This window comes from Cololabis saira, chromosome 16 (genome assembly GCF_033807715.1).
Source record: "Cololabis saira isolate AMF1-May2022 chromosome 16, fColSai1.1, whole genome shotgun sequence".
In the NCBI taxonomy this organism is placed as follows: domain Eukaryota; kingdom Metazoa; phylum Chordata; class Actinopteri; order Beloniformes; family Belonidae; genus Cololabis; species Cololabis saira.
This window is the reverse complement of record NC_084602.1, coordinates 24505730-24518833: the sequence shown is the minus strand read 5'-3', so window position 1 is coordinate 24518833 and position 13104 is coordinate 24505730. Positions and strand designations below refer to the sequence as shown.

Here is a 13104-nt window from a genome sequence, read left to right as displayed (position 1 = left end):
TGATGACGCGGAGGCTTCGGCGCACATGGGAGGAAGCAGCTCGTCCAGGCAGCAGCAGTTTAAAACATGGTGAGTCGTGTCAGACTGGAGATCAGTAACAATACCGATCGACGTTTGTGTGTGTTTGTGCGGGATATGTTGTGTGTTAGTTGTTCGGGAGGTTTGCGTTTCAGCTAAGTTTGCTCAGCAAACCTGAATTATGATTCTGCGTTAAGTCGACGCAGAGCCTACGGCGTAGGGTACGGCGTAGGGTACGGCGTAGGGTACGGCGTAGGGTCTGCGTTGGTGTAACGCGGAACCATAAATCAGCTTTAAAACAAGCTTGTGACTCCCCTTTTTACTTTATTATGATAGGCTACAACTATTGAATTGGGATGAGCAATAATCTGAATTGGGTTTATAGTCCAGTCAATCTGTGGTTCGACCCAGGGAAAATTGCAATAGTAATCATTCAAGGTTTTATGTGATCCTTAGGGACATCCAAATATTATATTAAAAGTATACCATTATATACTTAGTGGATCAAGGTAAATTCAGGGGTTGAAATTTGGGCCCTTCATGCCATAGCGTAATACAAAAAAATGATACATCTCTACTTCTGAATATGCTATTTTCAAATAATTTATGTCTACACATTGGTTTTCTATGGTGTTTTTTCACATACAACCATCAAAAATGACCTGTTCTGAATGTATATGTGCCCTTTGTGGCTACCCTTAAGCTAAAATTACCTTTTTTGAATCCAAATAAAGTCAATCAAATTAGGTCATAAACGGTTTATTATCATTGAATCTTCTGCACCATCCAAATTTGTCTCAGTAAAATATTTTTCCATAAAAACTACGATACATATCAGCACAGACTGAAACCAAATGAGACCAAGCTTGACTGTAGGCCTACATGTAATATTTACTCTATGTCCTCATCCAAATGTTGTGCTGACATATTCGTGCACACACCTCTGCACTCTGAACAGGCTAGGGAGCAATCAAGTCCTTGACGACGGCATTTGCAATGCATAGTGCCACAACCTGACTTGTAATTACAGCACACAAGCTCCAACAACGATTGAGGAGCAGGGTTCTGGTCTGAATGGACAGGAATGAGGAATGAATCTTGGATCTTCCAGCCCCATTCCTCCGGTGGTAGTGAGTTTCCCATCCATTCCTGGACTTGATGGTACACTCTGAAGCTGTGAAACCTGGCAGAAGAAGATGTTGGTGGCAAGTTGCGAGGGTGGACAGCTGTTTTGCTGTCAGTCACCTTAGCGTAGAAACGTTTCAGCCTGAGGTCATTAAGAGAATCTGTCTCTCCACCTTTGTATATTAGCATCATTGCCCTTTCCCCTGCATCAGCAATTTCGTCTTTGGTAGCAAATTGTTTTTGAAAAATGCTGGCCTGTACTCTGAATGAGTCGTTTTCTTGACTCAGACGCAAAGATACCCCTTTCCCAACTCCAAACACTCTGGATGTTGTATCACAGCCAAGCATGACATGTGCAAATAAGATGTTGCTAACATCCTCACCAAACACATCTCTCGCATGCCCAATGTTCAAAAACCTGCGTCTTGGCGAAGGCAACTTCCTGGGTTCAGACATGAAGTACAGCTCTCCTTGCTGATAGAAGTGTAGCAGAAGAATGAGGAGGTCAGTGTCATCTCCCACAAGGACAGTTCTTTGTTTCAATGCTGCTGTCCCTGTTGTTTGAACTATAAGCACATCTGCATCTCTATGAGCATTGTGAACATCAAACCCTGCAAGTTTTAGTCCTTCCCCCAACAGGTTTATGAAACATTGTTTGTTGTCATTGTTTGACAGAAATTCCTCCTTTTTCAAACTCAGTGACATAGTTGATGTGAATGAAACCTTCCAGCCAGTCTTTGGATTCCTCCTTCTGTGAGCACCATCTTTCGTAGAAGGCTGGCTGCTGTACTCATCAAACACGATCACCACTGATTGTCCATAATGTTTTTGAATGTAAACGATGTAAGTATCTACTATTGCCCCGTATGTCTTTCCTATCTCCCAGGGTATTCGGTGGAGGAGGGCCCCTCCATCTAAGTGTCACAGGGGTGGTTCAAGTCCCCAATTAAATACTTTCGAGGGTGAGCAGCGCTTAGTAACCCACAACAAAAAAACAGGAGTGCAGCAACAGACATTTATTGCTCCAAGACAGTTATAAAATCAGGGGTGGGGGAGTCACTAAAAATAGAACTGTTTCTAAAATGGCCAATCCATAAAAGGTTAAAAAAGGTTAAAGATGAACAGTCTCAGTCTTTCTGGGCTCACTGTCCTCCAGTGCCCTCTCAGTGCCCCCTCCCTGTTGGCCCACGCCAACAGGGATCTCCGGTCCGAGTCCGCCGGGGCTCCCCAACCACCTGGGCCCCCATGGGCCTCTGTACGTCAGTCCATCCACTCTTGTTCATCAACTCTCGTCCCTCATGGGCCTCTGTCCGTCCGTTCAATCTCCCAGCTTGAATGTCTGCCTTGAATATATAAGGGGAAGGAAACCCTCCCCTCGTTCACCATTGGTCTAGGGGGGCCAGCCTGCAGTGGTTTATTGGCCACTGCAGCTGTCTGTCAGGATTCAGTTGATTGTGTTCAGCTGTGTCTAATCAACTCAAACAAAAGGTAATTGCATGTCAACTCAAAACACAGAAAAGGTTACATTTCAAACAGTAACTAACAAAACAAAAACATGCAAATAAAATGGTTAACACAATTCCAAAACAATAAACAAACAATTAGACACAGCCTGGCACTCAGCATGACATAAGACATACAGGATGTCTCTTTCTGGTACATCATCATGCGGCACAGCGTTCCATATTGCTTTTGCGATTTTGGGGTTTGTTCGCTGGGAGAAGCACTGTTTTTGTCTCAAAGAGGGCAGGTGGATACCCGCAGAGCTCATACTTAAATCTTTAGAATGGCCTGTGGATCCTACATCAGACTGATCAGAAACTGGTTCATCTGGAGTTGTCACATTTTGTGTTTTTTCACTTTCATCCGCAATAGTACCATCTTCAGTCAACTCTGACACATCCTTCAAGCCAACAGCGTAGCTTGCCAGGGCGGGCAGGTTTACTTGAAAGGTTTTGACTGCCAGAAGGGTGTTCAGTGCCCCATCAACCAGGAAATGACCTCTTATGGCCCTGGCAATTGATTTTCCTTCAAGCATTTTGGGCACAGTATTTGGTGCATTCAAGGATTTCTTCCAATCCAGAGCCTGACATCAAATGACCAATTGTGCCAAGGAAACTCATGAGCACATGGAATCTACCAAGTCGGAGAACAATAGATTTCAGTGGTCTGCCAGGTGCTTCACTTTCAATAATTGTCATCGCTTTCCACCACAGTGGTTGATCAAAAGTTAGAATTGGAGTGACCTGGTAACGAGTTGCGTGATCATGAATGAACTGGAGAGCGGAATGAATGCAAGTCAGATCTCCTGGATCCATGTCAATCATGGGTAGGAAGATGACTGATGACTGACCAGGATGATCTCCGGTGTTGAGCATTTTCATCATTCCAGACCATCCAGGCCTCGAGCATTTGCCAAGCAGCAAGGACAGCTTCCAGTGTGTATCAGCAGCTGTCTCTCTATTGTCTTCAGAGTGCTCTTCAATTTCACTGTAGGTAAGGTCTTTAAGACCCCCAGACTTCTGTACATATTGAACAATGTTAATGCGTCCAACATCTGCTAGGTCTTTTGCTGTCACCTTGATACGTGGAATGACTGAAGCTCGTTCAATTTTGGGGGTGATGCATGCAATAATTCCCATGCCATGGAATGTTCCATGGCCATCAATTGTTCTGATATTATGGTCAACATGTCTGCAACATATTGCATGAAGTGTCCTGGTGTGAATCCATGGACCTCAGGTTTCCGTGCTACTGCAGCACTTCTTTCGTACATCTGTACTTCTGAATATGAACAGCTAGCTAACATAAAGAGTAAGCTAAGCTGGAAAAATGAAAACTGGTGATGATTATAAATATGTTTTATAGTACTGAGTGGTAGAAGTAAAGAAATGTCTGACTTACAGGAGGTCAGCCCCCAACGACAGTCTCTGCCAGATTCACACACACGCACCCTGCCCGCGGGTCTTGTGCCACTGATGGGGGTCAGTGGGGGGTCATGGTAAAGACTAAACATATCTCTCAGGAACAATCTTAGATGCAGATACACCTATTTTAGATGCAGATACAACCATTGGAGCAGTCTAGCACAAACTTTGAGTGTAAATTTTGTAAAAAAAAAAAAAATTAGGTGTTGGGCTAGTAATATCCAAAAGGGTATATGAGGTATATGATATTAGAGCAGGGTCTGAAAATCATTATATTAGTATTAGTATTATTGGAGAGATAGACCCCAAAAACTTAGGAAAATACACTACACATGTCAAATAGGTGTACAAAGACCCTTCTATATTAACAGAATTTTACCCAGACCAGGTCACTTTAACATGTTGAAATGTTGCTTTTGACATTGAAAAAAAAGCATGTTCCACTAAATCTGTGAAGGTATACTTTTAATATATGATGCAGGAGGGTATTTGGACCAATAACAACTATGAAACATTACTATTGCAATTTCTCCTGGGTTGGGCCCTTTTTTGAGTTAGATTGACTGGACTATTAGGACAACCCCCACCCCCCCTCTCTCTCTCTTTCCCCTCTTCCCCCTCTATCTCTTTATGTTCCCCTTGTGTTCTGTGTTCTGTGCCTCTAATGTCCTTGCTACTTTATTATCTATTACTACCAAATATTTATTTATTTATTTTTTGTATTATTGTACTGTAGGGTTTTTTTTTCTTCTTCTTTCTCTTTTTCCTCTCTGCACAATGCACATCTATATATTATTTTGTACAGCCATGCAATTGTGGGTGGGTTGGGGTTTAAAAAATTGCATACTTGATAGGGTTGATTTTGATATCTGTGTTTTTAACATTTTGTTATTGCCCAAAAATACCAATTAAAAAGATATATATATATATATATGAAAAAAAACAAGCTTGCAATGTGTCACATGACGTCGCCAGATAATAATGAACATTTATCAAGGCAAGGCAAGTTTATTTGTATAGCACAATTCAACACATGGTAATCCAAAGTGCTTTACATCAACATTAAAAGCGGCAAGACACAATTAAACAGTAAATAACAAATAAAATGATTAGAAAAGAGGTAAAATAATAAAAGAATCAGAATCAGAAGTTTGTTAAACACACACAAGGAACTTGTTGTGGTGATTGGTGCAATACAAAGAGCAAATATATATTGAAAAGAGAAAATGTACAACATGAGAGAAAATGTACAACATGAGGTTTTAAAGTGCCGGTGTCGTGCCAAAAAGTTATTGCCTGCCAGAATCTGATTTCTCCCCTGAGAATGTGTCTTTTTACCTGCAAAAAATTGATTGAAGGCCAAATACAATTAATGAAAGGTTGTTTCTACCTAAATATGATTTGATCTCATTCTTGAGCTTCATAATATAAACACTAGAGCTCACAGGATTGCTTTTAACTCTTTTAAAGGACCATTACAACACAAAATAGGCATTTTCCCCTGCCAAAAATTGATTGAAGGCCAAATACAGTTAATGAAAAGTTGTTTCTGCCTAAATATGACTTGATCTCATTCTTGAGCTTCATAATCTGAAAATCTGACGTTTTAGCGCTATCGCTCAACAGGCTGCTGTGCGCACTCCCGCGGCCAGAAATCAGAAGAAATCAGATTCTGGCAGGCAATCACTTTTTGGCACAACAGCGGATATGAGTCTGTGCAAAAGTGACCTAGGATGTGCGTTAATGTAACGCATAAGGTCAGGTCACAAAAGGCACAAGTTGTTGAAAAGTAAGGGCAGTAGAGTACAGCAGGTAAGTATTTAATTTAGGAGTACGCTTCAGTAAACAGTAATGTTTTTAGCCCTGATTTAAAGGAGCTGACAGTTGGAGCAGACCTCAGGTCTACAGGAAGTTTGTTCCACCGGTGAGGAGCAGAATAACTGAACGCTGCCTCACCTTGCTTGGTTCTGGTTCTTGGGAACCACAACAAACCAGATCCAGATGAGGCTCAGGGGTCTGGGAGCTTCATAGGGAACTAACAGATCAAGCATGTATTTTGGCCATTCAGTGCTTTGTAGACCAGCAGTAAGATTTGAAAGTCTATCCGTGGACTCACTGTAGCGATTTCATGACCGGTGTAATATTGTCCAGTTTCTTGGATCTACTGTAATATTTAATTCTGATTTCTCAGGGTCAAAGTGGTGATTGCAGCGCAAAGTTTCGGTTGTGTCATTACTCTCCCCGATAGTCTTTGACCGCCTTTGTAGCCCGAGTTATGATTATGATTTTGATGTAAATGTGTGTGTAAACACTGTAAACGACTATCTGGAAAGATCTTTTACCTGTTTGATGGAGTTTGACTTTTCAACAAAGTTAGACTATGAGGCACGACATGATTATGGACTTTTGGTTTTGTAACTGATTTCTATGTTTTATTTTGTTTTTATCTTTCTCAATAAAGGGGAAACAGAAAACAAGGAAGTTTGCTGCGATGAAGAGAATGATAAATCTAAAGGACAACAGAATGTAAGTGTCAACAGTTAATGTTTTTCCTTTATAGGGATTTCTTAGTGATGCATAATATTCCAAATTTAGGCCAAAACCAACAAATCACTGCTTCTGCAAGTTCCAAACCATATATTTCCTATAATCTTCATGTATATTGCATTTTGTGCATCCAGGAGAATAAAAAGATTAAAAGACACAATAAAAGAAAAAAAAATAGAAGCTCTAGAGAAATTACGAGAGCAAACAATAGTGCTGTGCTGGCTCTTCAAATGATGGCAGCACAGTACTTCATAAACAATAAACAGCTTTTTGGATACATTTTGAATGATTCTTATCGAACAGAGTGAAGTATTTGAAACAACAATCTACTTTGATTGCACACTATGAATTTGTTTGCAGTATATCTTCAAACTTTAAACTGGAGGTCTGTGGTCAATTAGTTCATATTTGGGGGGGATCAAAAAAACAACAGCGAAAGACACAAACATTACAAATGAATTCTGCAGATCAAATGGACTGATTTGTCAAATCACATCAGACAAAAAGTGCATTCCTCAAGAAAAGGGTTTAACAGAACTATGATTTATAAGCAAATAGACAAAAACATTCAAGGATTTTATGAATAACAAGGAAATATATCTAATCAACTTTTAGTGCATCAGAAACAAGTTAGGTGTTTTTTTTATAGTTTTAAGTCATGTTTTTGAAAGTATAATGAGGGCATTGATCTATGCCCCCTATGTCCTTTTCTAATCTCCTTGCTAAACATGCTTGGCAAACAACAGCAGTGTCTTCATACACTGGCAGAGAGAAAAATTACCACACCGATGTGTTAGCTCTGATGTTTTGCTTTTAATCTCTTTTCCAGTCAGGCATATGCTCAGGTCCTGCCAGTAAGCAATTAAATAAATGAAAATGAGTTCATCTGAGCTATTTATTGGGTTTGATTAATTATCGGAATAATAGAAACAACATAATTTTCCTCCCACATTGATCAATAATTGATCTGTCCAACAGGTATTGTGCATCCCTAGAATTTCTGGTTTGTCTTTTTTTTTTTATTTGTGTTGTTCAGCTTAATGTACTAATTAATTCAACATATAACCACACTTTATTAAAGGTATTTTCAAAACTGAACTCCTTGTTTGTTTGTAGAAAAGAAAAAGACCGTGCTAAAGCAAAAGAAAGAAAGAAGAAGGATCCCTCAGAGCTTAAGGAACGAGAAGTGTAAGTTAGCCACAAAACAGATGCTTAACTGTTGAGGTTGATGAGTTCATGATTTGTCTTCTTTGAACTCCCTGTGCAGCCCAAAGTATCCATCATGCCTGTTCTTCCAGTACAACACTCAGCTTGGCCCGCCATACCACGTTCTAGTCGACACCAATTTCATCAACTTCTCCATCAAGGCCAAACTGGACATTGTTCAGTCCATGATGGATTGCCTGTACGCCAAATGTACGTTTGTAGTAAGATTCTGGAGTTTATCCTCAATCAGTACGTGCTTCTTTGATAGTAACTCAACCCTTTTATCAAGGTATTCCATATATCACCGACTGTGTCATGGCTGAGATTGAGAAACTTGGAATGAAGTATCGAGTTGCACTAAGGTACAAACAGCAAGCCATGAATTAATACTGGGAACTTGTACCTTTTTCATTTTTTTGTTTTGTGTAATAATGTTTGTTTTACTATTACTTGCAGGATAGCCAAAGATCCACGCTTTGAGCGCCTGCCATGCGCACACAAAGGAACATATGCTGATGACTGTTTAGTCCAAAGGGTAACACAGGTAAGATACATAAACACAGTGGTGGTCATGCATCGAAAAATGAAATGAAACGTGAGGGTTCATTTAATGGTAAGCACTGTATTTGGAGTAAAATTTTGGATATTTACACAGCAGTTAACTAAAGCTCACTATGTTGGAATAACAGTTCCTAAACTAGGTTTGGGTAACCTTAAAAGTAGTTTAAAGAACTAAATGAATAAATAATTAATCAAAATATGCTATGGTGAATAGGCTTGGGCCGTATCCAAATTTTGATACCGTCAAACTTCCTCCACATTTTACCCTGGTATACGGTATTACCGTGATTAATTAAAAATGATGATGTAAGCCTCAAGTGGTATTACCAAACTGTTGGCTTGAGCCTTCACCGTTCAGAAACTGAATGCCAAACACTATTACTGAACAATAACAACATGACATGCTTAATATTAACAACTTTTATTAACAACAAATGCAGCTTATAAAAAAAGTGCAAATACAACAGCGCACATGATTTGCTGACAGGATTTGGCAGGCGCACTTCACATTACGGTAAAGCCTGATTTATGGTTCCGTGTTAAACCGACAGCGTAGCCTACGGCGTAGGCTCTGCGCTGGTGTAACGCGTAACTGTAAATCAGGCTTTACTCCTAGACCGTTTAAAAGTAGACCTGCCGCTACAGCGGGTTGTTTTTGCAGCAGGGTTCCCAGAGACATCTTTTTTCGTGGGGGTTCGGGTTGATCCTCTGTCTCTTGGATTCTGACGGCCACTGCTGCTGGTGCTCGCCCCTCTAAGCTCACTATCCCAGCCTGTAATTCAGCCTTGATTTCAGCCAGTGCGTTATCCTCAGTGTCATATCCTCCGCGGTAACGAGGGTCGAGGAAAGTGCACTTTCGCATTCATTTGCGCACTGAATCAGATTCATATTTGGCCTCCAGCTTTTTTAGTATTGCAGTTTTTATTGACTTTGTTAGTTCGAGGTCGTTTTCTTTTTTGACACCAAGTCACTCGGTGCGCGACCTGCCATCTTTCTCCCCCTCTCTCTCCCAGTGCGTCTCTCTCCCCTCCGCGCTGTCAGGTGATGACATCAAGTTCATAAACTTTATGGAAAGTCTCAAAATGTAGGCTCAAACATATTCAACTATTTAAGTAAAACTGAAAATTCAACCACACATAAGTGCTACTGGACATAGAATACATTTTTTAGGCATGAAATTACTTTTATTTGATATTTAATTGTTATCTCTTAAATAAGTCCATTGCATTTTTTCATGACGGTATTGAAAATTATACCACTGCTATTTTTAGACACCGACAGTATACGGTATTACCGTAATACCGCCCAAGCCTAATGGTGAAGAGATTTGTACTACTAAAGTTCCAACAGAGACTAGATGCATGATGGTGAACAAAATTTGCCAAGTTACAGATCTGACTAGAGATTGTGGTTGTGTCTGAAATCATTGTGTCACCATCATATTCAAAGATCTAATCTGTAGGATGGAATTGTTCAGACTTTTATCAGTACTGGCATTGATATGGATGCTACTTATTTGTTCTTATAAGATACCTTTAACAATGTTGCAGTATGAGATATATATATATATATATATATATATATATATATATATATATATATATATATATATATATATATATATATATATATAAATATATATATATAAATAAAACATATTTAAGATAATTTTCATCCACTGATGACAAAAACTAAGTGATCAATACTGCAAAGGGACTGGAAAATGTTGTTTTCTTTACAAAAGATTGTTTATCCTTTTATCAAGACAGCTGTCTGGTTTCTTTCAGATGTGGGCTAACATGTATATCTTAGATATTTTTTTTCTTTGGCAATTATTATCTGCTAGCTAAAGAGCATATGAATCAACTCTGCTGGAGGGAAGGGTTGACAGTCTTTCAGAATAAACTTAATGACAGCTCTGTGGGGTTCTGCTGTTTTTCCCACATCTTGGAATGAGTAATGTTTGGCGTTCAGCTTCTGCAAATGCTACAGTTACTGTCGAAACATAAATTAAGAGTTAAAAACAGCTGCCAACCCCGTGCAACAAGTCAGTAACTGCAGACATAACTTTATAATAATGAGTTTAAACTTAATGCGATGATGTGTGGAGGGATTTGGATATTTATGTTTGCAAAGCTCAACAGTACTGGAGCCAGGAGGAAGCTGCACCTTTTATAACAGCAGTAGCCACTTTGTTAAAGCAGTTTTCAGGGTTGTACAGTGCTATATATGTTAGTATTTTGTGGGTTTAGTTTCTGATACGCAACAGTCTGTTTTACATTACATTTGATGGAGTAAGCCCAACTTGAAAAACATTGACCGTAACTGGAGACCAGATTTTAAACTCAACCGTAAGATAAATGTGATGGACTGATGCTCGCAGTTCTGTTGCCATAACGTTACATAAATACCAATAAAGATACTGTTAGCGTTGAAGCTTAACCCCACTTTATTTCATACCAGTCCAGTACACGCTCCAGTTTAGTATCAATTCTCAATTCCTATTCTCAATCATATGTTCATTTCTGTATTATTTCAAAGCTGACAAGTAGAGTGTTTCCTGTTGGGGGCAATCAAAAACAAATACTTCTGGAAGACTGAATTGAAAATACAGACCCCAAAGAAGAATTATTACCAACAATGAATACACCTTTGACATTTAGCCATTCCTCTAAAATGATGTGATGGAGATTGTAGTTCTTGCACAATCCAACTGAAAAACAGACTTGTGAAGATCTCCGCCTTGGCACAGAGGTTATCATTGGACATCTGCACATAGACGCTGAAGGACGCTGTGTAACTTCAGCCTTTAGGGGGGTGTACAGGATGACATGGATTGCTCATTGTTTGGTACAAAACTATTAAAGAAGCAATAAAATGATGATTTTATACAGAACATGAAAGAAGCCTGATAAATATTGGGAACACATTTTGAGCCTGGTTTCCACCGTTGACGCATGGTCTTGACAGTGAGGAACAGAGGTCAGAATGTGACAGTATTGAACTGTGTGAGTCAACAGTCTCTGGAAACATTTGCTAATGGAAACGCATGCCTATGAATATCATGAAATATTGACAGGATTACTAGTCTCCAGAAGCTTGGCAGAAGTATATTCCAGCTTGATAACTTTCCACTAATCATTTCCAAAATCAAAAAATAGCGTATCTAAAGTAAAAAAAATATTAAACACATGAACAGTCCAAAGATTTAAATCTATGTAATGATAGTTTAATGACTTTCATAACATTCGTTTCCTACTGTGGGGCCTGTAGATCAGACTTTATTTATTTATTTTATGAGAGGAAATACCCCAGTGAATTGTTTTTGTACGGTGATATAATTCCAAGACTTTTATTGCTTAGCATTTTACTGTTATAAAGTTGTTAAAGAGAGGTCAATTACATGAAAACTCTTTTTGCAGCACAAGTGTTACATCCTGGCTACTGTGGATAGAGATCTGAAGAGAAGAGTGAGGAAGATCCCGGGAGTGCCCATAATGTACATCTCAAACCACAGGTAGCAATTTTACAAGTGTAATCTCAAATATCCCACAGACTTGTGTGTACAGCCATGTGTGTATATGAAAATTGATGAGTTCATGAAGGTTTTCTGTCTAAATACAGGTTTAACATTGAACGGATGCCTGACGACTATGGTGCTCCAAGGTTTTAATATCGCTGCAGTAGAAGTGGACCTGTAAATACACTCAAGATTCCAGTTGACTTTTTTTTCCTCCCTTTTGTTCATATTTAAAATATCAAGTTTTGAAGTTTAATTTGCAGAGTTTGGGAATGGGTTGGATAATTTTTTTTCTGTCATTAAAAATGTTTTTGCAGTTTGCTGTTTGGATAAATAAACGAATTATTGAACAGTTATCTTCAAGTTTCTTCAAGAACTATATAAAGAAGTTTTGGGAGCACTGTTAATTTTGATGCTGATTTATTGTGGAAAAAAGTAGCAAAATTAACGTATTCTTTATTTAATGTGGAAATTAAAGTTTTTTTGTTTAGCCACAATATTCAGAGGTGTCAAGTAACGAAGTACAAATACTTCTTTACCTTACTTAAGTAGAAATTTTGGTTATCTATACTTCACTGGAGTAATTATTTTTCAGACGACTTTTTACTTTTACTCCTTACATTTTCACGCAATTATCTGTACTTTTTACTCCTTACATTTTAAAAACAAATTTCATTTCGGCCTTTAAAAAAAAACTATCCAGTTAAATTGCGCCATCCGGATAGAGTGAATTTGGTTGTGGTTGTGGCACAGTTGTTCTTGTCCAGTTTTGTTCTTACATCCGTTACCGTCAGATTCCTGCAACTAAACTTGGATGTACATTCCAATAAAGGTTAGGATAAATGATAACATGCCTCTGAAGTTTGACTTTTTGCACCATTACAATACGTATAGGCAACTACCGGTAGTCATCATATCTTCTGCTCTCTGAAACACATGTCAATGCTCAATAGTACACATATATGGTTCTTTAATATATTTGCATTATATTAAGATGCATTCATTTTCAATGGCTTTTCCCCCCCTTACATTACTTTTATACTTTAAGTAGTTTTGAAACCAGTACTTTTATACTTTTTGTTTGAGTAAAAAACTTGAGTTGATACTTCAACTTCTAGAGGAGTATTTTTAAAATCTAGTATCTATACTTCTACCTGAGTAATGAATGTGAATACTTTTGACACCTCTGACAATATTAGT

The 13104-nt window shown here is 38.6% G+C and overlaps 1 protein-coding gene across 1 annotated transcript; it reads left to right on the top strand.

Annotated features, from left to right (window-relative positions):
• The first annotated feature begins 3 nt into the window (after nucleotides 1–3).
• On the top strand, nucleotides 4–12254 carry fcf1 (FCF1 rRNA-processing protein). The gene is made up of 8 exons (XM_061742861.1): nucleotides 4–69; nucleotides 6532–6596; nucleotides 7734–7805; nucleotides 7885–8033; nucleotides 8113–8185; nucleotides 8280–8367; nucleotides 11807–11901; nucleotides 12009–12254. Exons 1-8 carry the CDS (start codon nucleotides 67–69, stop codon nucleotides 12055–12057), a joined length of 594 nt encoding a protein of 197 aa, XP_061598845.1. The 5' UTR covers nucleotides 4–66; the 3' UTR covers nucleotides 12058–12254.
• The last annotated feature ends 850 nt before the right edge of the window (nucleotides 12255–13104 follow it).